This window comes from Micromys minutus (assembly GCF_963924665.1).
Source record: "Micromys minutus genome assembly, chromosome: 1".
Classification (NCBI taxonomy): Eukaryota; Metazoa; Chordata; class Mammalia; order Rodentia; family Muridae; genus Micromys; species Micromys minutus.
In genome coordinates this window covers 253189493-253215907 of record NC_137969.1, presented here as the reverse complement: position 1 = coordinate 253215907, position 26415 = coordinate 253189493, and the positions used below count along the sequence as shown (strand labels likewise).

The following is a 26415-nucleotide window of genomic DNA, read 5'->3' as shown; positions in this document are numbered from 1 at the left end:
TACACTGGGAAGACAACCCCAGGAACGCTGAGTTAGGTCCTCATAGGACTATGGGAAGAAGCCTAGGACATGCCTTTGTGAAAAGTCCTGTAGTGCTGTCCTAGAGCTCAGAAACCCCATAGTGCCTACTCAGGGCAGAGCTGAAAGAGGTCAGGAAGCCAAGTGTGTGTGGAGCAGTGGGCTCACCACAGCTGAAGGACAGCCCCAGGAGAATAAGCAGAGTGGGTAAAACATTTATTGCTCCTTTAGGTACCTCGGGTATGACATATGACAATGTGTCATTATCAACATGACTTGGGTGAGTCTCTCAATGGCTGGTTCCATGCATCACCGGCAGCTGCAAGGCAGCTCACACCAACATGATCTGAGCATTGAAAGTCCCTTGAAGCTAGACACATAGCGGGAATGGACACCAGGCCCAAGGTGACACATGTAGCAAGTCCATGCAAAGCCTCCTCCATGACCTGCTCTCTGACCCCAGCTCCTGACAGGTCACTGGAAGCATGGGCCTGTCCTGCTGCACTCCGTCTCCACAGGATGATGCCCAACACAGAGCCTGTGCAGCACAAGATTATGGAGTCACCTCCTTTGATCCTAGGCCAGCCTGGTCCCTCCATCAGCCTCAGGGAAGTACAGAGAGTAGACCCAGGTTATCTTAGCTTAACCACAGCTTCTGGCTATGCTCTGGACCACCAGGGGCTGGAGCCTTGGACCAAAGAAGGGCCAGTCCAATGCTCCTGTAGGTCAGCCCAGGCTTCAGGCAGCACCCGAAGTTTCCACCGCCCTCAACTTGTACTATTTGGTCTCCCAGGAAAACCTACAGCGAGGAAACTTCATGTTGACAACAAAGAGCCAGGCCAGAGCTTGAGCTGGGCAGTGAAGGGAGGCTTCCCCTCAGAAGATAGGAATGCCTCCCGACTGAGCAGGGCCAGCCTACTCACCCCCCTCAACCACCCAGGAGGTCCCTCCCCCATCTCTTTCTAAACACAAGCCACACAGGCAGTGGCTGACCATATAAGGCAGCCTCTGGCCTCTCTGCTTGCCTCTGATAGTCCTTTGTAGGCCCACTAGCCTGGGGTCTTGGTGGCAAAAGTCAGGTAGCCAGTGTGGCCCACAGTCTCTTTCATGGGTGTGCCACTCCGGAAGGGGCTAGCATCAGAGCTCACGTTGACCTCTAAGTCGTTGGCTCCCAGGTCAGGCAAGGGCAGGCTGACAGTGCGCACATTGTAGACCTGTGGCAGTACCTCCAGGGTGCTGAGCTCTGTGAAGCCATGGGATGCCAGTGCCTGGCACGTGCGCTGCACCTGCTCAATGCACGGAGAGAAGGAGCAGAAGCGACCACCTGCAGGAGCAAGACACAGGTCAGAGGGTAGTGTAGTGGCATCCACAGCCACCTTGGACCGGAAGCTGGCTCAAGACTGACTGTAGACTGTAAGCTCTCAGACCATGTCGCAATGCAAGGGCCTTGGGAAGCTACACAGTTGTACCCTACCTGCTAGGCTTCCTTTGGGCAGAAGCCCAGGTCAGTAGCCAGGCCCAAGACCAAGATGCCTAGGTCTCCTGGCCAGTAGGTATCAGCATCCTGCCTTGTAGGAGGCAGTGGAGGGCTGGGGGTCAGGGCTGTCAGAGCCAGTCCCAAGAATAGCTCTAACAATAGGGCAGCATGGGGCGGTGTGTGGGCTGTTGCTGTCACAGGAAATTAGAGGCTGTCGTTGGCTCTTGGGAACAGGAGGAGCCTCCAGGGAGCACAGTTTGAGCTCCTCCCTGCTGCCGCCCACTGGGGCAGCCCACAGGCTTCACTCAGCCTGCCCAGACGGTGAAAGTAGCCTATCCCTATCTTGGCAGGGCTCATGAGCAAGTCATGGCAGAGATGGAGTGTGTACAAATGTCCTAGGCCTGGTACCCACAGTGCTCCCTGATGCCAGGATAGAGCCCACTGTCACTAAACAGCAATCACACCACATCCTCCTTGCTAAAGGCCACCAGAGATAGGGAGTGTTTGAAAACACCAAGCCTACAAAAAACATCGAAGGACCCGGAGGATAAAGATCTGGGGAAAGGGCCCAGAAGAGGTGGACATGGGTCATGGGACAAGACCAAAAAAAGACAGAGGTGCCTCTGACTACTTTGTAAGAAGGCTCACCTCCCTGGCTCAGCTATCACCAAGACTGCACCAAAGACCCTGCATCAGGAAACTTTCAGGTGTAGGCCCCCAGGCGTTCCCTTAGGCCACCTCAGCAGACAGCAGGGACAGAGGTCTGGGCAGCAGGAGAGCCTCTCCCGCCCTCTGCACAGAGCTAGGCGGAGAGCAGCCTTGGTTGCCAAGCCTGCTTCTTCTCCAGAAAAGGCGAAATCCCTGGGACTAAGCAGCCGACTCTGGCTCTTGGCCGACCTTCTCCAGGCCTTCCCATCGCTCCGCCTCTCTCTACCCTCGGCATCTTCCCTAAAAGGGTCCAGCTGTCTGGCTCTGCAGCATGGTGTAGGGAGTCTACAGGAAATGGCTGTGGGTAGGGGACTACCTATGACCTCCATCTTGGATCCTGGCCCGTCCCATCATGCAGATCCTGCCCGCACTTGGGCAGAGTTGTCGGGGCCCCAGGGCCCCATGAGTTCCCATCTTGGCTGGAGAATGGGACCCATCTTCTCTAACCCTGATCTCCAGCCAGCCTGAGCCAGTACTCATTATGGGCCAAAAAGAACCCTTGATCTGGCTGTTACTATAGTGTGATCCTCAGGTACCAGGGTCTTCCTGGATTCCAGGTGACCCAGAAGCTCAGCCCCCTCCCAGCACCCTTACCAACACCACTGACGCACCTTCAACCTTGAGGGCATCCCAGGCATGGCCCACAGCTTCCCAGGGTGATGGGATATCCAAGAAGACAGCGTCAGCCACGTGAACCACACCGAAGCCACTACGGCAAACATCCTGGGTGTGCACAGTCACCCATTGGCTCACCCGATGTTCCTGGAACTCCTCCCGGGCCTTGTCTGCCCGCTGCTGATGGAACTCTACCGTGTGTAGGTGGCCAGTGGGGGCGATACTGCGGATGATTGCATGGGATACAGAGCCACTGCCTGTGCCTGGCAGGAGAAACATGAAGGATTGAGGGGTCCCTTGAGGACCAGCCACCCATCAACAGCTCCTCCTCTCCAGGAGGAAGGCTTTCATACCAGGCATATGAGGGCAGAGACGGCTGTCACTACATGAGGTGCATGTCTGTTCTTGGCAGCCTCAGTCTTGGGTTTGGGATGCTGGGGCTGGAGTTGATGGGCTGTGTAGCTTTGGCACAGGTAGGGACGTGGCAGCCCCACCCAGTACACAGAGAACAAATGAATGTGAAGCATAGCTTCAGTGCGGCCGACACAGGTGAGACTAGGCAGAGCTAATGCTGGGCCTACACTTCCTGGGACCTGGCCCCCACACTACCGTTAACCCACGGGTCTTGCTAACAGCTGCCCGTCTTATTTCGTCCTATGAGCTCCTTGACACAACTCTCCCCATGATACCAGCCCTGCTAAACCTATCCCCATGATAGAAAGCCAACCTGCACCACCTTCCCATGTCATCAGTCTGTCAGAGACCAGACCCTCCAGGCAGCGGTGGTGCACACCTTTAATCCCAGCATCTGGGAGGCAAAAGCAGGCAGATATCTAAGTCTGAGGCCAGCCTGGTCTACAAAGGAAGTTTTAGGACAGCCAGGGCTACACAGAGAAACCCTGACTTAAAAACAAACAAAAAAGCAAACCTCAGCTCTTCCTTAGAGGCAGGACTTAACCTTCTTCACCTGACTTCATATACTCCAGGACCTGGGCTAGCTCTGTCTCCACTCATCCCTATAACTGTCCCTCCCACAGCTCTAAGTACGGTGCTTGTTGACCACTTCCAGCAATGTGCCCCACTGTAACAGTGCTCTTTCAACCCCACCCTAAAACCTCTAAGAGCAAGATGGACCCCATCCAATCCTGATGACTCCAAGACCCGGGAAGGAACACCTACTGCAGGGGCCAGACTGTCCAGTCACCCAACCACACGGACACCCCACCTCCAGCCTACCATTGATTTCTCCTCCCACATGGGGGCCTCATCCACCAGGCTCCTCCCTCACTGCTCAAGGGAGTCTCTGCTCTTTCACTCCGGTCAGTCAGACCCGCCCTTAACAGTGGCAGGGCTGACCTTCCCATTCTCGGGAGACTCAAGACTTCTGCTAGCTCCCCGAGGGCACCCTCTTGCCTCCCATTCTCATTCACTGCTCCTTTGCCCTCATGCTCCGAAGCAGCTACACTGATCTCCATCCCAACACGCCCAGGAGTCATGCTTTTACCTCAGGGTACTGGCGGGCTTTTCTTTGGCTTTTGGTAGCACCTCATTTTTTAACTCAAAGGTCACCTTCTCAGATCCCTGAGTCATCTTCAAACAAGCTTCCCTGTCTTATAAGCTCCGCACAAATCAACAGCACTGAACAGTCACCGGGCTCACTGCCGGTCCTGTCTTTCAGAGGGCAGAGAAGGGACCTGACACCACATGGGAGCACAGAACTCCCTGTGGCGACTGAAACAGGGTGAAGGCCTGAGAGAAGATAGCCTAATGCAAGTACAAGAGGAGAGCTGTTGGAGCTGACTCTAAAGTCTGCTGTCTGTTCTCTTGCTTCAGAGGTTTAGGACATTATAAAGCCCCAGAAAGCCAGCAACAGGGAGAAGGGGGCCTCTTGTGACTCTGGACCCCAGCTTCTTAGCCCACAAGAAACACCACCAAGGATCTAGCCACAGCTGATCCTGGGGACATTCTTGGCAGAGGTACATGCCTAGATTGCTGCACCCAGTAGCCGTAGTACCTACAGGTGGGTATGTGACAGACAACTAGCTCAGACACTTCTAGCCGCCTCCTGGCCTTGTATCAGTGACAGCACTAATCTTCCATGGAAAGAGGGGAGAGGCTAGCTGTGAAAAAGTGTGGGGCAGAATTCTCTGTATAATGAGCTCTGGGCAGGGGCAGCTGGCCTAGAGATAAGCAGCCAGCACCTGGCCAGCATCAAGCAAGGCTAGCTCTGATCCTCACAGGGAACCACCACCTCCTCCTCTTTCTTCTCCACAGCAGGTTAGCCCCTGCCAGCTGCCATTTCAAAGACAGCAGCTACTACTGTTTTTGTCTTCACTCCCTGCACTCACACCCTCCCTAGCAAGCGGAGCTGCTAAATAAAAGCTAGAATAAAAACCAAGTAGTTCAGCACACACCTGCAAGAAGGGGTGGCTGCAAGCTGTCTTAACTGTGGTTCTGACTCCTACGTTCATGAATGTGCTCAGCTCAGAAGACACGGGAGGAGCTCACCTGATTCACAGACAACAGAACCGGGCCGCAGCTCCAGCATCATGGTGAGTAAGGCAATGTCGGTGGAGTAGAGGATCTGTGTGCGGTGAGGAAGGTTCACTGTCCAGAGCTCAGGCGTCGGGTGCAGCACATACACCCAGCCGCCTCTGCTGCAAATCACCTTGGAGCCAAATGGGCGGCCAATGAGGTCCACTGAGTGCCGCAGGACGCCATGCCGGGTCTGGGTCTGTGCCCCACGCTGCACACGCACTGCCACCATTGAGCCATGGCCCAGTGACAGGATGGCTGTGTCGCCTTCCTTGATCAGCTCCTCGTATGCCACAAAACTCATGGTGCTAACTCTCAGGGACCTGCAGAAGTGGTGTGTGGGCGTGAGGTCAGAGGACCAGCAGGATGAAGGTCTGAGGTCTGGACAGAGAGGTCTGTGGGGCCTGGGTTCTGAGCAGGGTTAGCTGGTTTGTTTAGGTAACCAAACAGGGCTGCACTCTAGCATAACCTATAGAGCTCTTCTAGGGGGCTCGGTTCTCGGAGGACACAGAGAGAGTGAGTGAGCAGTGGCCGAAGCCCAAGGATTCCCACACAGGAAGGACCAGAATATAGTCTTTTCTCTATCCCCCCAGAGTGAAGGCTACGGCCTCTGACAAGCGTGCACCAGCAGGGGGAAGAAGCCACCTCCGAGCCTGGATTCCCTGTACCCCCTAGCCCAGAGTCTACACGGAGGACTCCCGACAGCAGGGAAGGCTGGCTTCCCGCCGAACAGCTCGGGACCTGCCAGCAAGCCCGAAGCGCCGCTCCAAGCTCGGAAACTTACGCGGCATAAGCCGGCTCTCGGACCCACACGTGGCTCCGCGGCGGCCGCCGCACTTCCGGTGCTCTTTGATGACGCCAAACCAGCGCAGGGGTTGCTGGGAGCCGCCGCGCTGTCCTTTGCGCGCTCCCGAAGGACGTTTCCTGGCTGGCGTTTCCGCGGCTGTGTTCTTCTGTGCATACTTATACTTGCGTGTTGCCTAAGAGATCCGAGCACTGTGCAAAATAAAAGTCCCCTGTTCACCAGCGGCTTGTCCGCGTGTGGCCTTTTAGGGTTGCCCAGTGCATGAAGCTTCTGCCCGCAGGATATGCCTGACCCTAAAGAGCACTTTGACAATTGCAATCCCAGGGCCTTCCTACTATGGCCCACTAGGACATTTTGTCATTGCAAACGGCTCTGAAACACCCTGTCTGAGCTCCAGGATAAATGCCAGAAAGTGGAGCCACAGGGCAAAGGGACAAGAATAAGTGCAAAGACTTTGGCTAGGACTGGGCGGAGCATTCGGAGTTGGGTTACTCTGAAGTATTCTCTAAAAGTGGCCCAAGTCCAGGTCTTCCCTGAGAGGGAGAGCATAGAGTCCCCTCCTAGGATCCCTGGCATCTTGAGAGCCTATGAAGTGGACTCACTAGTGCCCTGAGAGAGAGGCTGCTGGAGGGCAAGCTGTTGTGGTATTTTGTCTCAGCAAAGCTGATCCAGAGCCCTCATGGGATCCTCGTGAAGGAAGTCTTCCCTTGGATGCTTACAATAGAGAGGGGAGTAGGGATGGGGCAGAGAGAGTGGAGAGCCTTCCCGCAGAGCTCAGCTGGCAGAACTGGAGAGGATGAGACTTAAGCTGTTTAGAACCAGTATCAGCGACCAACTTTAGGCTGTACTCTCCAGCGAGGAGGCTATTGTAGTCTGGTAAAATGGGGGTGACGCAGCCTGCCTTTTCTAGAATCCTACCAGCATAGGGATCCTTTGGGGCCAGGCTAGGCTAACCTGTAATGTCCTTGCCCTAGAAACTCAGGTGCCTGACTTCAGACCTCCTCAGATTTCTGCCCTGACTGATCTTAATATGATAACCCTGGAAGGACAGGCAATGAGGGGTGTTCTTGGTCACTCATTCTGTGATGTTGCACTTTCAGTTGAGACATTCCAGCCATATCCACAGCTCCAGAACCCCTGTTCTAACAGGGTGCTTCATTCCCTTGGTGGTGCACAGCCCAATACACATCCTAATTGCTCCTCTGGAGAGTTAGACTTTCCACTTCTCCTGGGAGGTTCCTCTTCCCCAGCTTCTCGGTGGCATGGAGACCAGGCCTGATTACATCCCCACTCAACCTATGAGTTCAACAAGGGGGGTTTCCCTTGGTTCCAGTTACCCAGTGCTGGCTTCCCAGTCCTTCCTGTGTACCTTCTTCAATCCACCTTCTGAGAACTAGCCATCTGTCATGCCTAACCTCAGCTTGAAGTCCTCTAGTAGAACCAGCCTCCATGGGGCTGGAGAGATGGCTCAGTGGTTAACAGCACTGGCTGCTCTTCTAGAGGTCCTGAGTTCAATTCCCAGGCACCACATGGTGGCTCACAACCATCTGTAATTAGATCTGATGCCCTCTTCTGGTGTGTCTGAAAACAGCTACAGTGTACTTATAGATAATAAATAAAGAAGTCTTAAAAAAAAAAAAAAACCAGCCTCCATAGCTGGTGAGGTAGGGCTGGGGAGATTTCCCAGGGTGGTTTATACACCGAGTTTTCCTAATAAGAACAGATGCTACATGTAGTCAGCATGTGTCATTGAACCGTCCCCGTTTTTTATTTTATGGCCACTTTACAGATGGGGAACAGAAGGTTAATTTGTGTAACATTGTACAGACAACATGGTTCAAGCAGGACTAACTTTTGTCATTGAGACTGTCTCCCTATATATCCCTGGATGGTCTGGAAGTCACTATGTAGATCATGGTGTCAGATCAAAGAGACCTGTGTGCCTCTGCCTACCAAATACTGGGTTTAAAGGCGCGCTTCACCCTGGCCTGAGAGATTGCAGTTCGAAGCCTCGTTTCAGCGAACTGAGAGCACACGTGAGCAAGAGCAGAGGCCTCCCCAGAAGAAAAGATGCTGAAGATGCCTTTGGGGGAGGTGTTCCACCTGCACCTCTGGCAGAGCCTAGGTTGCCAACAGTCCCCTTTGACTGGCACAGCCTCCTTGCGGCACTGGGTCCTGCACCCGCCACCCCTCTTCTGACCTCTGCCAACTTCCCCCTTTGTGTTCCATGAGCAAGGGGGCAGACTGTCGGGCTGTGGATGGTCTCTGTGGAACCTGGAGCCCAGGGGCCTGTTTCTCTACCTGCCCTGCTGGACTGAACCATGCTCTATGAATAAAAAATCCTGTGACTCCTTTGAGGCCCCTTCCTGGTCTGTGGTTAATGTATGACTTGGTGTGATTTTGAAGGAGATGGGACCATAAATCTGGAGGGTGATGTCATTCAGCTTCTTGCCCGGAAGCTGCCAGGCCAGCTACTGATTTCTGAAGATAGCGCAGGTCCACAGTCAGGAACACAGCTGGGTCAGCAGACCCCTATCTTGTTCCCTTGCTCTGAGGGCCACCAAGACTTCAAGTAACACCCCGGGGGGAGGGGGCTCACATTGCTATTGTGACCTGAAGGCACTATGAGGGCCCCTTCACCTCCCTTCCCTGTTATCACCTCCACTATAGCTGTCATATGTTCTCTTCTCTCTGAATCTGCACAATGTCCCAAAGGTGGTCACCCTAGGACCACTGGGAAATATCTGGACCTCTGAGCCAGCACTTCCTTGTGTATCTTCCTTTGTGCATCTGCAGTAGAACAGGACAGAGGTCAAATGTCACAGGGAGCCTGTCCCTGTGCTAGGTGTGGCTTACTGCTGGGATGGGCACTTCAGGCAGTCCTGCCTTCTGTTCCTCACCTCACCTAGAGTCCTGGTCTTGCCCTGGCAGGGAGATGGGAAGGGGTAAGGAAGAAGAAAGGGCTAAGAAGCTCTAAGTCCTGGAGACAAAGAGGAAGTCCTGAGCCCCCTACCCCCATCTCCAGCCTAGATAACAAGTCTGCTTCCTATTTTACAAACAGAAACTTGAGTACTAGGGCTTAAGCGGAACCAGCTTCCCTGAAAGGGGTAGGGACTGGGTAGGCAGCTGCAGACATGTCTGAGATGGGGAGGGGCTGCAGGGAGCATGGAACACAGGCTGATGGCACACCTGCTGTCTAGCCAATGTCAAGCTCCTGGAGCCCAGGCTGGCCTTGCATTCCTGATCATCCTGCCCCTCACAGTGTAGACTAGGCTGGCCTTCATGCACAGATAGACATGTGCCTCTTCCTCCTGACTCCTGGAACCCCTTCTTATGTAAGGTTGTGATGTGACCTGGGCAGGGTGGCTCCATCCTATAATATCAGAACTTGGGATGCTGAGACAGGAAGAGGTTGAAGCTGACGGGGTGAGCGAGACTGAGGAGTCTCTGCAATAGCTCTGGGGACAGAACAGTGGCTTTTCATGCTCACACAGGCAGAAGCAGGCAGGAAGGTTTTCTGCCCCAGTTCTCCGCTCTGGAGCCCTCTAGCTTGCACATTCTCTCTCAGCCCGGGAATTTCTGTCATACCTCGGGGCAGCCTGCCTCCACAGAAAGGCAGGGTCCCTGTGCCTCTTGTGCATTTCCATGTTCCCATGTGGCTGGAGGTGCAGGTGGAGCAGTCTCCCCCAAAGGCATCTTCAGCTTCTTTTCCTCTGAGGCTTAAGGGTGCTCTCAGTTCTCTGAAGCTAGGCTTTGAACTGCAATCCCTCAGAGCAGGGCAGACCTTTAAGTCCAGACTTGGGTATGCAGAAGCAGGCAGATCTCTGAGACCCATGTGGTCTACACAGTGAGCTCCAAGGCTATAGAAAGAGACAAATGACTGAAGATATTCATTCTATCAAACACACTAAGACGAAGGCTTCTCTTTGGAACAGAGCCCTGGCTGTGCTGGACTCCCTTTGTAGACCAGGCTGGCCTCAAACTCAGAGATCTGCCTGCCTCTGCCTCCCGAGTGCTGGGATTGGAGGGGTGTGGCACCATACCCGGCCTCACCTCTATATTTGTATCTATGGTACCGTCTACCATTCTGTACACGTTTCTACCCACGGCCATCCCCTAAGGAGCATCAGGTCGAACCCAAACTTGTCTTTCTTTCCTTCCACACGGTTCCGGATCTATTTGTAGAGAAGGGATGCCGTCTTTCTACAGGCTGGATTCCTAGAAGTGGGATCGCTAGGTCATGGAGCAATCTAAAAAAAAAAAAAATTAATAAATACTGCCAAATTACTTTCGAGAAAAGATGAAGCTGCTGGCAGCTACAGGCAGGGTGCAAACGCCTGTCTCCACACATTCCAATTCACAACCGGCACTGGCTGTGGTCAAATTCCTGTTTTCCCTGTACCTGCGTGTGTGGGGCACTGGAGAGAGACTTTTTCAATGTGTTGGATCTGATTAATAAGTTTACTTTTGACTGGTGCTTTCTCCACCTCCAGTTTGCCTGCCGACGCTGCCGACGGTGGGTAGGTACTTTGTGGGTGGGGTGGTAGAAACGGGTGCCCCGAGAAAAGGGCCAGGGAAACTGGAGATTCAAAAACAGTCTCTAGGAGCCCATTGTCTTGAATCTTTCAGGGTCTGGGTCCAAGGGTCTTGGCTAAATTTCTTAGAGCCCGCCCAAGGTCAGAACACCCTGGGTGCTTCCGGGCGGGACCGCAGCCAGACTGCGCCTCCGGTGTTGCACCAAGAACACCCAGGAGATGCCCGCAGGCACCTTGAGGAAGGTCAGCGGCTCTGTACCGTCTTGATGCTGTGGATGGAAGCCGTACCCCAAAGTTAAAAACCTGGACTTTCTAGCCATGATCCCTTCTACACCTCTGTCGGCCAGAGAGGCAAGAGGCAGGGAAAGCGGGAGCCTCAGGCGCTAACTGGCTTCCCAGACTCAGTTTCCTGCCCCAAAGCAGCGTGTGTGAAGCAGGTCTAAGTGTATCTACCGCCCTGGGGTTAGTCTTCGAGATCCTACGCGAGCGCCACGGGGGTGACCAAACTGAGCAGCGGGGTCCAGACTCGGGGACCGCTGGGGTGGGTCTCTGGGGGTGTCGAGGGCTGCTTCCTCGGACAAAGCAGCGGCACCACCCCAAAGCGCGGGCCAATGGAATGAATGGGCTATAAATAGCCACCAATGGGAGGCCGGCGACGCGCCTCTTAAGAGCTCAGGGAGCAGCGAGCGGCGTTCGTTCCTCTGCGCTGCGCCAGGAGCTGCAAGCACAGGCAGTCTGCGCCCCTGCTCCGTCCGGCATCCCGGTGAGCGGGTCCAAGGGTCTGGGGTAGCCCTGCGGGGCACTACGCGGCGGGGTGGGGGGCATCACGCGCAGCCTCGCTGCCGGGAGCGCGCACCGGACCGGCCGACTAACTTGGGATGCGCCGGGCTTAGACGATGCAGACCCCGCTGACCTTGGTGACCTCCGGGGAAAGCCTCGGGGGTCCCCAGTGGTCTGCAGGTCCCGGGAGGCCGGTGTGTAAAGCTCCTCTGACCCTGCTCTTCCCTGTAGCCCGCTGCCGCCGCCATGCCCTTCTCCAACAGCCATAATACGCAGAAGCTGCGCTTCCCGGCCGAGGATGAGTTCCCTGATCTGAGCAGCCACAACAACCATATGGCCAAGGTGCTGACCCCCGAGCTGTACGCCGAGCTCCGTGCCAAGTGCACGCCGAGCGGCTTTACGTTGGACGACGCCATTCAGACTGGCGTAGACAATCCCGGTATGCACACCCCTGTAGCGTCAGGCTTCCGCCTCCCCAAGAAGCCCCCCCGGGCAAGAAGCCCACTGCTCTTCCCTGAACCTTCGGCGGGCTGGCGTCCCCTGGTCCCCTCTGCCCTTAGCCATAAGGGCGTCAGCAGTTTGCTCCTGCCTGGCGGTGACGTCACTGTCGTCGCGCCCCTCCTCCAGGCCACCCGTACATCATGACAGTGGGTGCTGTGGCGGGCGACGAGGAGAGTTACGATGTATTCAAGGACCTTTTCGACCCCATTATTGAGGACCGGCACGGCGGCTACCAGCCCAGCGATGAGCACAAGACCGACCTCAACCCAGACAACCTGCAGGTTTCCGGGGCGTCGGGGTCTGGGCGTGCTGGGGAGAGGGGTCTCGGCGCTCACTCAGGCCGCCACCTTGCATCCTCAGGGCGGCGATGACCTGGATCCCAACTACGTGCTGAGCTCGCGGGTGCGCACAGGCCGCAGCATCCGCGGCTTTTGTCTCCCCCCGCACTGCAGCCGCGGGGAGCGCCGCGCCATCGAGAAGCTGGCAGTAGAAGGTAGGGGCCCAGTATTAGCAGCCAGAGCTGCGCGCGTGCGTTTCTCCAGGGGACTGAGGGTGGAAGAACCCACCTTGGCCCGAGGGGACACATTGCCGCGGGCGGGACAGCGAGCTTGCTCGCCCGCTCACTCGGTTCTTGAACTCTGCACCTCGCAGCCCTGTCCAGCCTGGATGGCGACCTGTCTGGCAGGTACTACGCGCTCAAGAGCATGACCGAGGCGGAGCAGCAGCAGCTCATTGACGACCACTTCCTCTTTGACAAGCCTGTGTCGCCTCTGCTGCTGGCCTCGGGCATGGCCCGCGACTGGCCGGATGCTCGCGGCATATGGTAGGAACCTTCTTTCCCCACCCCTGTCCCCGGAAGGTGGGGCCGGGCCTTTATTCCTAGCCTGTGCGGTGCAGGTGACCTTGGTTCTGCGGAAGACGAGGTCTCTGCGCTGCGGGAGGCCGCAGTCTCCAGGGATTCAAGGGTGGTGACCAGTCTCTTTGGCGTCTGTTCTCCGCCCTCCTCCTGGGAGCCGGCACTTCTTGTTTTCTCTCCTCCTTCTCACCTCCTTATTCCGCCGGGATTCTGCCAGGTGCCAGTGACGCAAAAGCCTCCGCACCCGTCCTATCCCTGCAGACTGGGCGGGCGGAGGCGTGCTTCCTCTGGGCTGCTCCAGACCCTTTCAGGTCACACAGCATGACTGGTGATCGAGGTGTACATGAGATGCCCTGGCCTCCCTGCCTTCTCCAATGTTGCTGGGATTGGCGTCTTGGTGATAGCCCACACACTCCAGCACTTGGGAAGCTCTTTTTGTTCGAGGTCACCCACCTATGGCGTCTTTCTGGGTGTGATCTAAGGCCACATTCTGGCAGGGACTTTGGCTTGACTATACCCCTCCTCTAGGCACAATGACAATAAAACTTTCCTGGTGTGGATCAACGAGGAGGACCACCTGCGTGTCATCTCCATGCAGAAAGGGGGCAACATGAAGGAAGTGTTCACCCGATTCTGCACTGGCCTCACTCAGGTCAGGCCTGGTGCTCACACCCAGGGCCTGCTCACTAGGGGTTTGGTGTTAGGGAGGGGTCGGGACGGATCCCAGCCCACATTTCCCAGGCTTCCCCTCTTAACTTTGCCTTCCCCTTCAGATTGAAACTCTGTTCAAGTCTAAGAACTATGAGTTCATGTGGAACCCTCACCTGGGCTACATCCTCACGTGCCCATCCAACCTGGGCACCGGACTTCGGGCAGGTGTGCACATCAAGCTGCCCCACCTGGGGAAGCACGAGAAGTTCTCCGAGGTGCTCAAGCGGCTGCGGCTTCAGAAGCGGGGCACAGGTGAGGGGCAGACCGCACAGGTGAGAAGCAGTAAATGCAGGTTTCCTCAGCCCCCGCTGACCTGCTTGTCTCCCACTCCCAGGTGGCGTGGACACCGCTGCCGTCGGTGGGGTTTTTGATGTCTCCAACGCTGACCGCCTGGGCTTCTCGGAGGTGGAGCTGGTGCAGATGGTGGTGGACGGAGTGAAGCTGCTCATTGAGATGGAGCAGCGGCTTGAGCAGGGTCAGGCTATCGATGACCTCATGCCCGCCCAGAAGTGAAACCTGGCCCTCGCCACCACCAGGCTGCCGCTTCCTAACTTATTACCTGGGCAGTGCCCACCATGCATCCTTGATGTCTGCCGCCTCGCGGCTGAGCCCTTAGCCTCGCTGTAGAGACTTCTGTCGCCCTGGCTAGAGTTTATTTTTTTGATGGCTAAGCTGTTGCTGACACTGAAATAAACTAGGGTTTGACCTGCCCTATCTGAGTGTTGCTTCTCCTTTCTTCTGAGGGATGGGGGGGGGGGGAGTGGAGGGGACTGGCCTTCTGTGCCATCTCACCGAGCAGATGAAACTTGAGCTATAGAAGGGCAGAGAGGGAGGGGAGGGATCCTTGAGGTTTGGATGTCTAGCCTGAGCATCTAAGGACATTTGTGCTTGTAGGGTGGAGCCTAGTATTTCCTTAGCTCCAGCCAGCTAAAGAGAGTCAGAAACTTGACATCTTCCCCAGTTTCTGCCGTGTTCCTGGCAGCCTGAAGATCCAAGGTCCTATCTCCTCACTTCCTTCCCCTCCAGGCTCCAACACCCACTCCAATTCTTAAATAAAATCCCCTCTCCTCCCGATCCTGCCCAGGTCTAGCCCCGTCCAGAGAGCAGCAAGAACTTCAGTCCGGCCCTCTTGTTTACAGCTTCCTCTCTGGGGCCCTGGAGACAACCCTTGCTTCCACTCCTAGCTTTTGTGCCACGTCATCTAGGAGACGGGACAGTAGTAGTTAGAGGGGCTCTGCTGTGACCTGTCCCTGAACAGGTCAAAGGGGAGACACTCCCAAGGCTCACGTAAGGGGGCACACACAAGGCTTGGCTGCCTTCATGGTGGCTTATCCTGGCTGGGCCTCATGAAAAGATCTGGCCCATATTTGAAAGCTGAGAAAGGAAAAAAATGTCAACCAAGGGCTGGGACTACAGTTCCCCACCCCCATTGTGACTCTTCCAAGAAGACAGTCTTGTGCTGCCACCTGCTGGTCAGGCTCACCACAGGCTTAGCCAGTGATCAACACAGACTTAATATCCAGACCCAGTAGATGGGGAGGCAGCATTGAGCTGGGGAGAAACTCTAGTGTGAAGACTGAGCTTTGTAGGGTGCTGTCAGAATGCACCTCATTGGGTGAGCTAGGCATAGGACAGAGCAGGTTCCCTAGAAGAACAGGGGACAGGGACCTCTGTATCTCTCTTTAGTGTCCTTGGTCTCTTCAGATGTCCTAGCAAGTTTGTTGCTAGTGCTTCTGTCAGGGAGACCTGGGGCCCCCACTAGACCATTCTCTCAGCTTTTATGTCTTCCAGTTAGTGGGGCTTGGCCAGCCACATTGTAGACTTCATTCTGGTGGCAAGAAACAGCTGGGCAGTGGAAGCCTATGCCTTTAGGAAGGCAGAGGCAGGCAGAGCTCTGAGCTCAAGGCCAGTCTGATCTATAGAGCAAGTTCCAGAACTTCAAAGAAAAAGCCTTGAAAAACTAAGGGGAAAATAGCCTTTAGAACCACTTCCATGAACAAAGGACAGGGGAAGGTACAGATTACAGGAGGGGGACAGGGGGTTATGTGTACCCTCCATGTCTGCTGTTACACATCAGTAACAATGTGTGAGGGTTTCCCTTACCAACAGGCCAGCTAACCCTATGTGACAGACGCCATCCCACTGGAGGTAAACACAGCACTGTGTCCTTCCCCATCCAAACCCCAAGGGTCCAGAGAGCTGCAGCCCGAAACCCCACTCTACTTATGCAGGACCCAGAGGACAGAACCTAGCCTAGAGAGATTTCCCCCCAGGTAGTGAATCTCAAGTGCATCTTGGAGCAGCCACTCAGACACAGCTGACTATCCCACCAGCAGAGTCCCTTTGGGGATTCTGCTTCCAGGGTTGAGCTGTATCCTGGCTACAGGCACTTCCTGGCCTCTGGAGGCTCTGAGGATCCTACTCCAACCTTACCCAGACAGAAGAGTTTTGTTGCTTGTGTTCCCTTTGCTGTACTACACAGTGAGCTGCACCAGTGTTGGGTGAGACAGGATTTGTCTCCCGTGCTCCTTACATCCATGGGACTTCTTATGAAGTCCGGACAGCCCTGCTCATTCTCTGGATCTGAGATTCAAAGGGGTGCATAGAGCTTGGCTTTCGTCGGGGTGGGTCCAGAGAGGAACGTGCTGTGCTCGTGGGGCGGGGTGGAGGCTCATCTCCCTGGGACAGTCTGGTGATACTAAGTCTGGGATTGCCCTGATTTCTTACCAGGAGCAGCCAGAGGATTCCACCTTGGAGCCACAAGCAATGGGGTGGTCCAATAATAGAGGTCCTCTAAGACACCAAACCACCATATTAAGAAAAACCCCAGCCTTCACCCTGGTGCTGGTAGAATTTCTAGACAATGACCCAGGAATATCACTATCCTAACAAATAACAAGGCAATACAGCTGCTGAGAAGGAAAGAACTGGTCAGGCCCGCTTACCTGAACAACACAAAAGCTTGACCAACCCCATCCCTCCTACTTTGTGCAAGCAAACTTCACACTCAGTGCTGTGAAGACAGGCTGAGAAGCAAGCACGGGTTATAAAACAGCTCGCACTGAGATCCCACACAGATTATGTATGGAAAAACCCCCAGAACAGTCTGCCTGTGGGTGGTGACAGGTGATTTCCTTCTTTATACTTCTTTCCCCAAATTTCTTCCAGCGAAGCATGTATTGCTTATGTAAGGCGATGTTTTTGGCCATGTCGAGGGTCAAGCTCAGGGCTCTGCACAGGCTAGGTAAGTGCTTGACCACTGGGCTGCCTTCCCAATCTTTCCCAGGTACCCGAGGATGAAATGGAAATCCTCCTTCCTCCACCAACCAGTGGCTGCTGGGATGATGGATGTGTACAATCTCTCCATTTCTGCAGTGCAGTGTTTAGGATTAAACCAAGGGCTTTGTGCTAGTGCTTGGCCGGCTGAGCCACAGCCTTGGCCCTGTCCCAGTAAAACTGAACATTTCTCTTTTTTTTCCTTCTATTTATATTTTAAGATTTTAATGTGTCACGGCTGGTGGGAGTCCCTTAAGGCAGTAGCAAGAAGGCATCCACTGCCAGCCTCCCATATGGTGGGGAAACTGAGGCTCAGATAGAAAAGCCTAACTCTAGGTCAAGCCTAACCCAGACAATGGGTTGATTTCTCTGCTGTTTAACTTCTGGGCATCCAGAGCTCTTCAGGGGTGGGTCCAGCTTCCCCCAATAGTAGCTTAGAAGGCTGCAATTGCCCACAGGGCTCCTTACACAGCACTTCTATTTCTGACCTAGCCTGGTACTTAATGAGCCACCCAGATGCTGGAGCAGTTAGACATTGTATCCACAGGGATTCAGGTTAAATATCCTTCCCACTGACAAAAGGAGAGTCATCCTACTGGTGTAGTGGGTGACAGCCTAGGGAGCAAGGCTTTTCAGTCAGCTGGGACTCGGGTCTGTGTCCCACAGATTCCTGCCATCCGTCCCATCACACCCTTTAATACCGAGCAAGAGCTTAGGAGGCTCAGGCATCCCGACTACCACACCTTGGCAGATACAGTCCCTACCTACTTAAAAGTTCAACAATAGCTGGGTATGGTGGCACACCCCTTTAAGAGGACAGAAGCAGGACTGGCAGGAGCCCCCTCTGGTCACGTTACAATGAAACTGATGGGTGGCCACTGCCTTAGCTACACAGTTCTGGTGCTCAGCTTGGCACCAAGGCAGACATTCAAGCAGCCACCTTGGGATGTGAGGACAAGGTCAGTCTGCAGAAAACAGGTAGGGCTCCCGTGTCTGTAACACTTAGCCACTAGGTCCTAATGGAAACCTCTGGTACTTAAACCACTCCTGGGGAAGAGATCAACCAAGACTGTGGTCCAACTCTCTTCACAGCAGCGTCACTGTAGAGCAAGGCAGACTGTGGGTCATCAGGGTTGGAATGCGGGTGGAATGAAGGATAACCTGCCTCTGGCTTTATCCACACTGAGGATGACTCACTAGGTTGTCTGATGGAGTGTCAGGCTGTCTGGTAGCTTGTATCTTGGCTCAGGCAGGGCTCCATTTGATAAACCCTACCACGCCTATAGTAGCAAAGGTGGTACTGCTACAGTGGGCTTTATGCTGCGACTGTAGTCTTGGCTCACTGTTCTCTCTAGCCTGCATTCTTGATCAGTTTTTCAACCTGGTGCTGAGAAGCAGTGTGTTCACTATGCCAACATTGTTCCAAGACAAACCAAACTACCCACTCACCCAACCAACCAACCAAAATTCCAGGCAGAGCTGAGTGTGGTGGTGCACACACACCTTTAATCCCAGCACTTAGGAAGCAGAGGCAGACAGGCCTTAGTTTGTGGCCAGCCTGGTCTATAGAGCGAGTTCCAGGACATCCAGGGCTTCACAGAGAAAACCTTGTCTCGGAAAACAAACAAAAAGAAAAAACCTAAACAAATCTGTTCAGTTGAAAGCAAAGCTCTGGTAGATGCTTCTGACCACTCACCTGCCCTCTGTATACGGAGGGATTTGGATAGACCAGACATCCAGACGTAGAAGCAGCTCATCCCATCAGACCTGCAGCTGTTGATTCTGGCTTGACAAGTACCACCTGTGCTGCTGCCTGGGCCAGAGGCCCTCACACCCTGTCCTTAGTCCTGCAGACAGAAAGGAGGGGCCAGACATTGCTTTCCTCTGGCCTCCAGTCAAGGATTACATGACTGCTTTTTTTTTTTTTTTTTTTAAAAAAAAGCAAAGTTCTAGTGTTCACCTAAGTTCGTTAACAACATTCCACTAAGTAATGTAATCCTGAAAAGTGCATGGTACATTTACTGCCACCAGAGCACAGGGGCTTAACGGGGATCTGGGTGACAGGGTAGGTTTCCTAGGGCTTACCTTACAGAATGGGGGAGGGGTGTGGCCTGTGGCTCAGACTTGGGAAAGCTAAGCTGTATGTCCAAGAGTCTGGCCTGGAAGATGGTGAGCAGCAGGTCCCAGCCTAGAATGCTCAGGGTGGCCTGGAATGGGGCCTCCTGAGGCTGGAGGGGGTTTCCTGGGGCTTCTCTACCTAGGACTATCTGTTACTTCCCTGGATGTGTCTGCACAGCCCACGCCTGCTGGCAGCCCCCTTGAGGAGGCAAGCCAGTGCAGATCCTGCTCTAGAAGGCATAGCAGTCGCTCTGCATGGCAGGCCTTTCTTCCAGACACCAGGTGCAAGCCACCGTCTTGGTCTGGGAGCAGCACACACCTTACCGGAGGAGCTAGGGCACGTCTTAGTGAAGTACTGAGAACAGAGCCCCTAAGAGAAGTGCATCATCTCAGACAGACTTTATTGGGGACTCGCTGGTGTCATGGCCCTACATGGCATGTGTGGGAGACCAGTTGGGCTCTGTGCCACCTGCCTTCCCACTTCCTGCAGATTCATCGAGCCTGCTGGCTCTGCATCTTCTCTGTGTTCATTCTGCTGGTCTATCCCTTGGCCTCCTACATTGTCCCTTCTAGTCTGGAAACTGAGCTTCTCAACAGTAGGGCAGTCTACCCCCTTGTTACTATTGTAACTCTAGGATCAACACAAGGTCCTCCGGGGTAGCACCTTCCTTAGTCACCTACCATTGAAACATAATAATAGACACAGCGTTTGACTGGCAAAGGGCATGGAGCAGTTAACCAAGAGAGGCCAAGTCTCCATTTCTTTTTCCCACTTCTGATTTTAATTTAATCCTCAACACTTGACTCCTGATTACTTAAGTTCCCAAGACAGAAGTCTTTGGTTGGGAGTGTTCAGGAAGTGGATGTCTACTAGGAAAAAGCAGTTGTTAAGTTTCCTGAGTCCCTGGACAAGGCTAGGGCTCTGGCACTGGACGTGTGACAGAAAGTGCAGAGTGTCAGCTTAGCTCTGGAGGGTCGAGAGTGTGGGATGTGACGAGAGCAGGAGTCAGGGCAAGAACAACAGCACTTGTTCCTCCCTACTTTATTTATTTATTTATTCTTATCGTTTCTGAGACACAGTTTCTCTTTGTAGCCCTGGCTATCGTGAAACTCAATTTGTAGATCAGGGTGACCTTAAAACTCAGAGATACACCTGCCTCTGCCTCCCAAGTGCTGCAATTAAAGGCTTGTGCTCCCACCGACTGGTTCAATCTTTTTTAAGAATATTTTTACCACCTGGATGTAGATTAAGAGTTGGGGCTGTCTGATGTGGCTGCTTAGGAATTCAGATTCTCTGAAGGAGCAGCAGGCACCTCAACAGCTAAGCAACCTTCTTCCAGCTCATTTGTTCTTTCTGGTGAGATTCCAAACGGCCCACAATTTATCAAAAAACAGGAATCATAAGATGAGTATCTAGGGTTATAGAAAAATAAAGAGCTCTGATTTTGAAGTCAGCTTTGTCACGGCTGACATAAGACCCACAGCCAACCAAAAACCAGTGCCAGGAAAAACAAAACAAAACAAAAGCAGATGTGGCCCCTTTCTTTGGCCGTGTCTCAAACAAAACAAAACAAAACAAACAAAAAAAAAAAAAAACAAAACAAAAAACAAAGCAACAACAGTAATAAAAAACCAAAAACCAAACTGTTATCACCTTGATGATAATGGACTGAACCTGTAAGGCAGCCCAATTAAATGTTGTCCTTTTAACGACTTGCCTTGGTCATGGTGTCTGTTCATAGCAGAAAACCCTGAAACAGGAGTTGGTACCAGAAGTGGGGTATTGCTGTGATAGGCCTGACTATACTTTTGTTTGGAGGAATGTGGATTTTGGGACATTGGATTTGGAAAGCAGTGGAAGGTTTTAAATGGGGCTTAATAGGCTATCCTAGTAGGAATATGGAAGACTTTGTTACTGAGAGTGATTTGAACTGTGCTGACCTGGCCTAAGAGGTTTCAGTGGAGAATTTCAATATATGGCCTAGAGACAGTTTTGTGGTAGTTTGGTGAAGAACATGGTTGCTTTTTGCCCTTGTTTGAAGAGTCTGCCTGAGACTAAGGTGAAGAGACTCAGATTAATTGCATTGATAAAGGAAGTCTCAGAAATGCCCATCATAGAGTTTGTTGTTCTCTGGTTAAGTCTCATGAAGAGCATTTTGAACAAGCAAAAGCTTAGAAAAAAATATAAAATATATGGTTTGAATATTAATGGGGCACCAGGAAGTGAAATGGAGCTGAACCCTGTGTTCAAGAATTTTTTTCTTAAAGTTTGTTTTCTGTTTAGGAATTACTTATATATGTATATGAGTATACTGTAGATATCTTCAGACACACCAGAAGAAGGCATCAGATCCTATCAAAGATGGTTGTGAGCTACCATGTGGTTGCTGGGAATTGAACTCAGGACCTCTGGAAGAGCAGTCAGTGCTCTTAACCTCTGAGCCATCTCTCCAGCCCATGTTCAAGGATCTTAAATTCAATTAAGGGAGACCTTGGGGTAAGAAAGATCATACCCAACTAAACTGAGATCCAGACTTGGTGGTACACACATTTAACCCCAGGAGATAAAGCCAAACAGATCTCTGAGTTTAAGGTCCATCTACTGAGGAAGATCCAGAACAGCCAATTTTAGGCAGTAAAGGAGTTGGAAAAGGGAAGCTAGTGGTAATGTAATAGAACAAGGGGGTCATGTTCCAGCTCCTGCAAGCAGCAGAACTCAGCAGGAGACTACTGGGACAATTGATGCTGGTCAGCTGGAGCTAAGAAATCAGCAGTGATTAAGAGACCAGCATCACTGAAGTGAGATCTTCTGGCAAGTGTTTCCTGAGAGCACAAAGAAGCTGTGTTCCAGACATAGTCAAGGTTGTACCTCGTGCTGAGGCTGTACTTGGTAATAATGTGTAATGTCACCCAGGTAACTAGGACACAAACCTAAACCCAAACAAAACAAGGTAGGAAAGTAGTCCATTTTTATCCAGCTGTGACCCTTGTGAGCCACAGTACCAGGCACCCTGGCAAGGTAAGCCCATGTGGGCAATAGTGGCACAAACGTTGAGATATTCTTAAAATTAAGTTAGTGTGGCAGTGGTGCATGCTTTCAATGCCAGCACTCAGGAGGCAGAGGCAGGGAGAGCTCTTAGTTTGAACCAAACTTGTTCAATAGAATAAAATTGACTCAAAATAAAAGGCAAACCATCAAAACAAAATTGCCAAAAAAGTATAGGCAGGTTAGTGGAAGGCAAAGTAATAGTCCCATCTAATACCCTGGATCTACGCCCAGCTTAACCTCAGGGTCTCCACCCACTCTAGCCTACAGGAAGGGCTCTGATGGCTGGAAATCAATAGATTAGACAGGTTAGCCTGTCTGGTGAGGTACAGCCACAGGGGAGGGTGGGAGTTGGATGGGGGTGGGAAAGGACACAGGTCTCAGACACTAAGGATGCCCTGCCCTTTCCAGACATTTAAAACTCTGTTAATGTAAGAAGGAACCAAATTAGAGCCATTTTGAATAAAACTTCCATTATGAATGGGGGTCAAATAAAGGTTAAGTTCCTAAGACCTCCCTGGCTAATTGACAGTCTGGTTGGCCAGTTGTGATTGTGAATGCTCTGGTCACCCTACCACGCTTGAATAATCCAACCAATGGGAGCAGGGTAAGTCTACCTCAAAGGCGTGTTCGTAAGAAGTCTCTTGACCTAAATGCTGATTGGTGGAATAAGCTGGCATAGCTGTCTGTGGATTTCAGGCTTACAAACTATACCTCTGGCTCTGGGTTGGAGCTCAGCTCCTGAGTCTGTTCTGTAGCCTTGATTGATCAGCAGCTGCCTGAATACAACAGATTTTTGTTATCAGCTTAAATACTTACTAAGACGAACACTCAAAGATACATCTGGTTCCCAAACCTGTGCTGCTGTCTCCGACTGGTCAGGTTTCGATGCCTAATTCAAATAAGGATCTTGCTTTGCTGGACTCTTGGGCCTGTCTGGGCTGTCTTGTTGGATTTCTGGACCCCAAAAGTTTGCACTTCTGCACGAGTCCATTCCACATTTGAGGCTGGCACTATGTTAGGTCCCTGGGAGACAGGAAAAGGACTTTTCTACCTTATACAAGACTTATATTGTAGGGTAGGGAAGCAGATGGCCCAGACTAGGTAGATTTATAAACAAAGCCCACAGTCACTTGTGAACTGTCATTGTGCTGTGTGCTGTCCGAGGAGCACAGGCAGTCTCCCACTAGCCTATATCTGTCTGCTGGGCTCAGTACCTCTCCTGAACCCTCTCTGAGGATTTATTGTCCAGCTGTCCTGAAAGTTGCTGTAGATTCTCCTCCACTGTTCCCCTCCAAGTGATGGGCTAAGTCTGTGCTGGCCGACAGTGTGCTCTCCTGGGAACCATGTGAACCACAAGTAGGCTAAGCCAGAAGAGGAGTGAACTAATCCTCATGCTTCTGGTAATGGAGCCCACACCAGGCCTTGGATGTGCTCTGCCACAGGCATGACCTGGCACATTCTGTCAGGGCTCATGCAGAGTGGCTGTGATGTGCAGGCTACCTGTCTACTGTCTGTCCAGCAGGCCCAAGACTTGTGTTACTGCTGTTGTTCTTAATTTGCTTTGTTCTGTTGAGGCCTGGTCTCACTGTAGAGCCCTGGCTATTCTGATACTGTTTACCAGGCCTCAAACTCAGAGATCTACCTGCCTCTGCCAAGTGTTGGGATTAAAGGTGTGTGCCACCATACCATGCTTCTGACTTTCAGGGGAGGCAAGTCGGGGAGGTTAGACCCATCAGAGTGGAGTCTGGACTCAGACTAGACTATTGCTCAGTGGTAATAGCATGTTTAAGGCCTTTAGTTCAATCCCAGAAACACATACTCTCTCTCCCCCATCTTCTCTAACTTAAAAAAGTTTTCCCAGATGTGGTGGTATATTCTAATGGCAGTTTAAGATCAGCAAAGGGTATATGAGATACTCTCTGAAAAAGAAAAACCAAGGAGTCTGTACACACACCTCAACCTTTCAGCTATCCTGTCTAACCTGTTATCCACTCACCCTCTGTAGCCTAGACAAGGTCTTGCTATGGACAACTGTCTGTCAGCTGTAAGAATCCTCAGCTGTGTATACTGAGAGACTTTTGACTTTAGTCTTTCTGTCCCACCATCTGAGGTCAGAGATCACAAGTGTGTACTACCATACCTGGCCTAATTCTGAAATGATGCTTCAGAATGATGCTCTCTCCCTGGGCCTTCCCACACTCAAGAGCCTGAAACTTGGTGGGTTTCGTTTTCCCTGCAAAGTACTTTCATTCCACCACAGTGATGTAACAACAACAACAAAAAGTGGTGGCCTTCATGTTGGCCTCAGACTGACATCTGTACAGTGGACCAGCATTTCCAGAGATGAAAAGAGAGGTCCTAGGTCTCTGGTAAGAAAGTTTGCAATACTAACCCCATCCTCAGGATCACACTGCCTGCAGATTCCTTAACTAATTTGAGATACTGCCAGGAAGTAGACAAGAAAAAAATGTGGCACTGTGTAGGTCTGAAACAATTTTTAATATTAATACTGTATTTTAGATTCTAAAGAACATGGGCCCTATTTGTGATGTTTTAGTGTTTTGACCTAAAGTTGATGTTGACTGAAATCAACATCATAAATTAGTAAGTCTGTTAGCCAGGCACAGTATTACATCTGTTCAATCCCAGCACTTGGAGGCAGAGGCAGGCGGATCTCTGAGTTCAAGGACAGCCTTGTCTACAGAATCAGTTCCAGGACAGTCAGGGCTACACTTAGAAATCCTTCCTCAAAAAACAAAACAAAATAAAAAACAAACAAATTAGTAAACCTAATTACGGCCAGTTCAGGAATCAGTGGCCGTCTGTACTTATTAAAGAAAGTTATTCATTTGATTGATGGCATTAAAATGCAGCCAAATGGAAAACAAAACAAAACCCATCAGAGTGTTTGCATTCACAAAAAGTGGCCATGCTGATCAGGGCACAGGACAGACATCTAGCACCCCACAGAGAAGCAGTTAACAGGAGCCAGTTTTTTCCTTTCTTTGGCTCTGGCTGGCTGATATTAAAGATTAAAGCACCACCACACCCTACATGAGCCCTTTTGACAGACATACACATGTGTTCTGTGGGCCATCCCCTGATTGGATTGGATTTCTAGGGCAGGATTCTTTGAGACAGGGCTTCACTAGGTAGTACTGGCTGTTTAAGACAGAGACTTGTTACAGAGATCTGCCTACTGTGGTCTCTCAGTGCCTGGCTGAAAGGCATGTCACCATACCCAGCTTAGGGCAGGATTCACGGACAAATGGCTGGTCATAATTCCTAAAGAACAGCTCAGCAGCTCTGCCTTGATAAGGAACATCATATATGGCTGGGTGTCTAGCAAAGATACAGTGACCTAGAGCACCCATGTGCATAATCTGCATGCAAACCTTGAGAAACCCTTGTGTACCTGGACAGTACCTGTTCTTCTGTGACCCTTTAAAATCCAAAGGGATGGAAAAGAGCTAGCACCAGGGCAAGAGGCTGGAGAGTCTGTTAGCAGGGCATAGCTACAGCAGCAGCACATCTCTCTAAAGGCCTTGAATCCAGGGACCAAGAGACAGTAAGACTTCAGGGTCATAGGGCAAGCAGCTGTCATGCATTTACAGGTGACCGGCTGCTGGGGCCTTCCTTTTAATGTACTGCTGTCTGTATGCACATTAGTACAACAGGACTGTATCCCAGCTCTCCTCAGTTTTTGTCTTTATCCACCTGCTGAAGGACCCAGAGCATCTCTCCTCATTTAGCCACTTGCTTCTTTCCAAAACTGTTCTCCTGTTCTTCCTTCCCACTGAGCTCCTACTGCTACCTGCTGCTCACACCAGGCACTGCCCCCTTTCTCTCTCTCTCACCCCAGACCAATCAATGAACCCAGGCCTCTTGTCTCACTGGGAGCTTGTAGCAGGTGCCTGCTGGCTATGCCTAGGGCCTGTTAGGCTTTCCTGGCTTGTTCTAGTTCTTTTTGCCATGAAGCCCAGTGAGCCATCCTCACCATTCTCCATTTCTTTGTAGATCCTGGAGACCCTGTCAGCTGTTCTGCAGTGGATGTCACATTTTCCACTGCATTCCACTCCAAGCCCTCACTTTTTAAAAAAGTTTTTCCAAGAGAGGGTGTTTCTGTGTAGCCCTGACTATCCTGGAACCCTCACTTCATATATATATATTTGTATTGAGGGGAGGGAGCAGAAAAGAAAGCAGACCCTATACTGGGCCCTATTCAGTGGCAGCTTCTTGTTCCATAGGGTTAAGGAAGACTTTGAGGAAATAAAAGTTGTTTGGAAAAATCCAGGTGTAGTTGCTTTGTATGCTGTGATGGGTAGGAGAGATGAAGTGTGAAGGCCCCTCACACCCTTCATCTTGCCTCAGACTATGTCCTGGAATCCTGGGGCGGAGAAAGCACCACTTTCATTCCTGCTTCTTGGGGTT

The 26415-nt window shown here is 52.0% G+C and overlaps 2 protein-coding genes across 2 annotated transcripts; one reads left to right on the top strand and one right to left on the bottom strand.

The window, feature by feature from the left end:
- Positions 1-269: 269 nt before the first annotated feature.
- TRMT61A (tRNA methyltransferase 61A) lies at positions 270-6181 on the bottom strand. The gene is made up of 4 exons (XM_080923623.1): positions 6138-6181; positions 5327-5676; positions 2815-3081; positions 270-1342 (listed from the first exon to the last, which is right to left on the bottom strand). Exons 2-4 carry the CDS (start codon positions 5655-5657, stop codon positions 1068-1070), a joined length of 873 nt encoding a protein of 290 aa, XP_080779749.1. The 5' UTR covers positions 5658-5676; positions 6138-6181; the 3' UTR covers positions 270-1067.
- Positions 6182-11399: 5218 nt separating this feature from the next.
- On the top strand, positions 11400-14251 carry CKB (creatine kinase B). Its single transcript, XM_080927383.1, has 8 exons — positions 11400-11456; positions 11705-11912; positions 12101-12255; positions 12335-12467; positions 12626-12797; positions 13359-13482; positions 13604-13793; positions 13876-14251. The coding sequence occupies exons 2-8, from the start codon at positions 11720-11722 to the stop codon at positions 14052-14054; spliced, it is 1146 nt and encodes a 381-aa protein (XP_080783509.1). The 5' UTR covers positions 11400-11456; positions 11705-11719; the 3' UTR covers positions 14055-14251.
- Positions 14252-26415: the final 12164 nt, after the last annotated feature.

Coding starts and splice junctions, on each gene's coding strand:
- CKB (XM_080927383.1), top strand. CDS start 11,720: ATGCCCTTCTCCAACAGCCATAATACGCAGAAGCTGCGCTTCCCGGCC. Junction 12,798..13,358: donor CCGGATGCTCGCGGCATATG/GTAGGAACCTTC, acceptor CCCCTCCTCTAG/GCACAATGACAATAAAACTT. Junction 13,483..13,603: donor TCTGCACTGGCCTCACTCAG/GTCAGGCCTGGT, acceptor CTTCCCCTTCAG/ATTGAAACTCTGTTCAAGTC.
- TRMT61A (XM_080923623.1), bottom strand. CDS start 5,657: ATGAGTTTTGTGGCATACGAGGAGCTGATCAAGGAAGGCGACACAGCC. Junction 3,082..5,326: donor TTCTGTTGTCTGTGAATCAG/GTGAGCTCCTCC, acceptor TTCTCCTGCCAG/GCACAGGCAGTGGCTCTGTA. Junction 1,343..2,814: donor GGATGCCCTCAAGGTTGAAG/GTGCGTCAGTGG, acceptor TTGCTCCTGCAG/GTGGTCGCTTCTGCTCCTTC.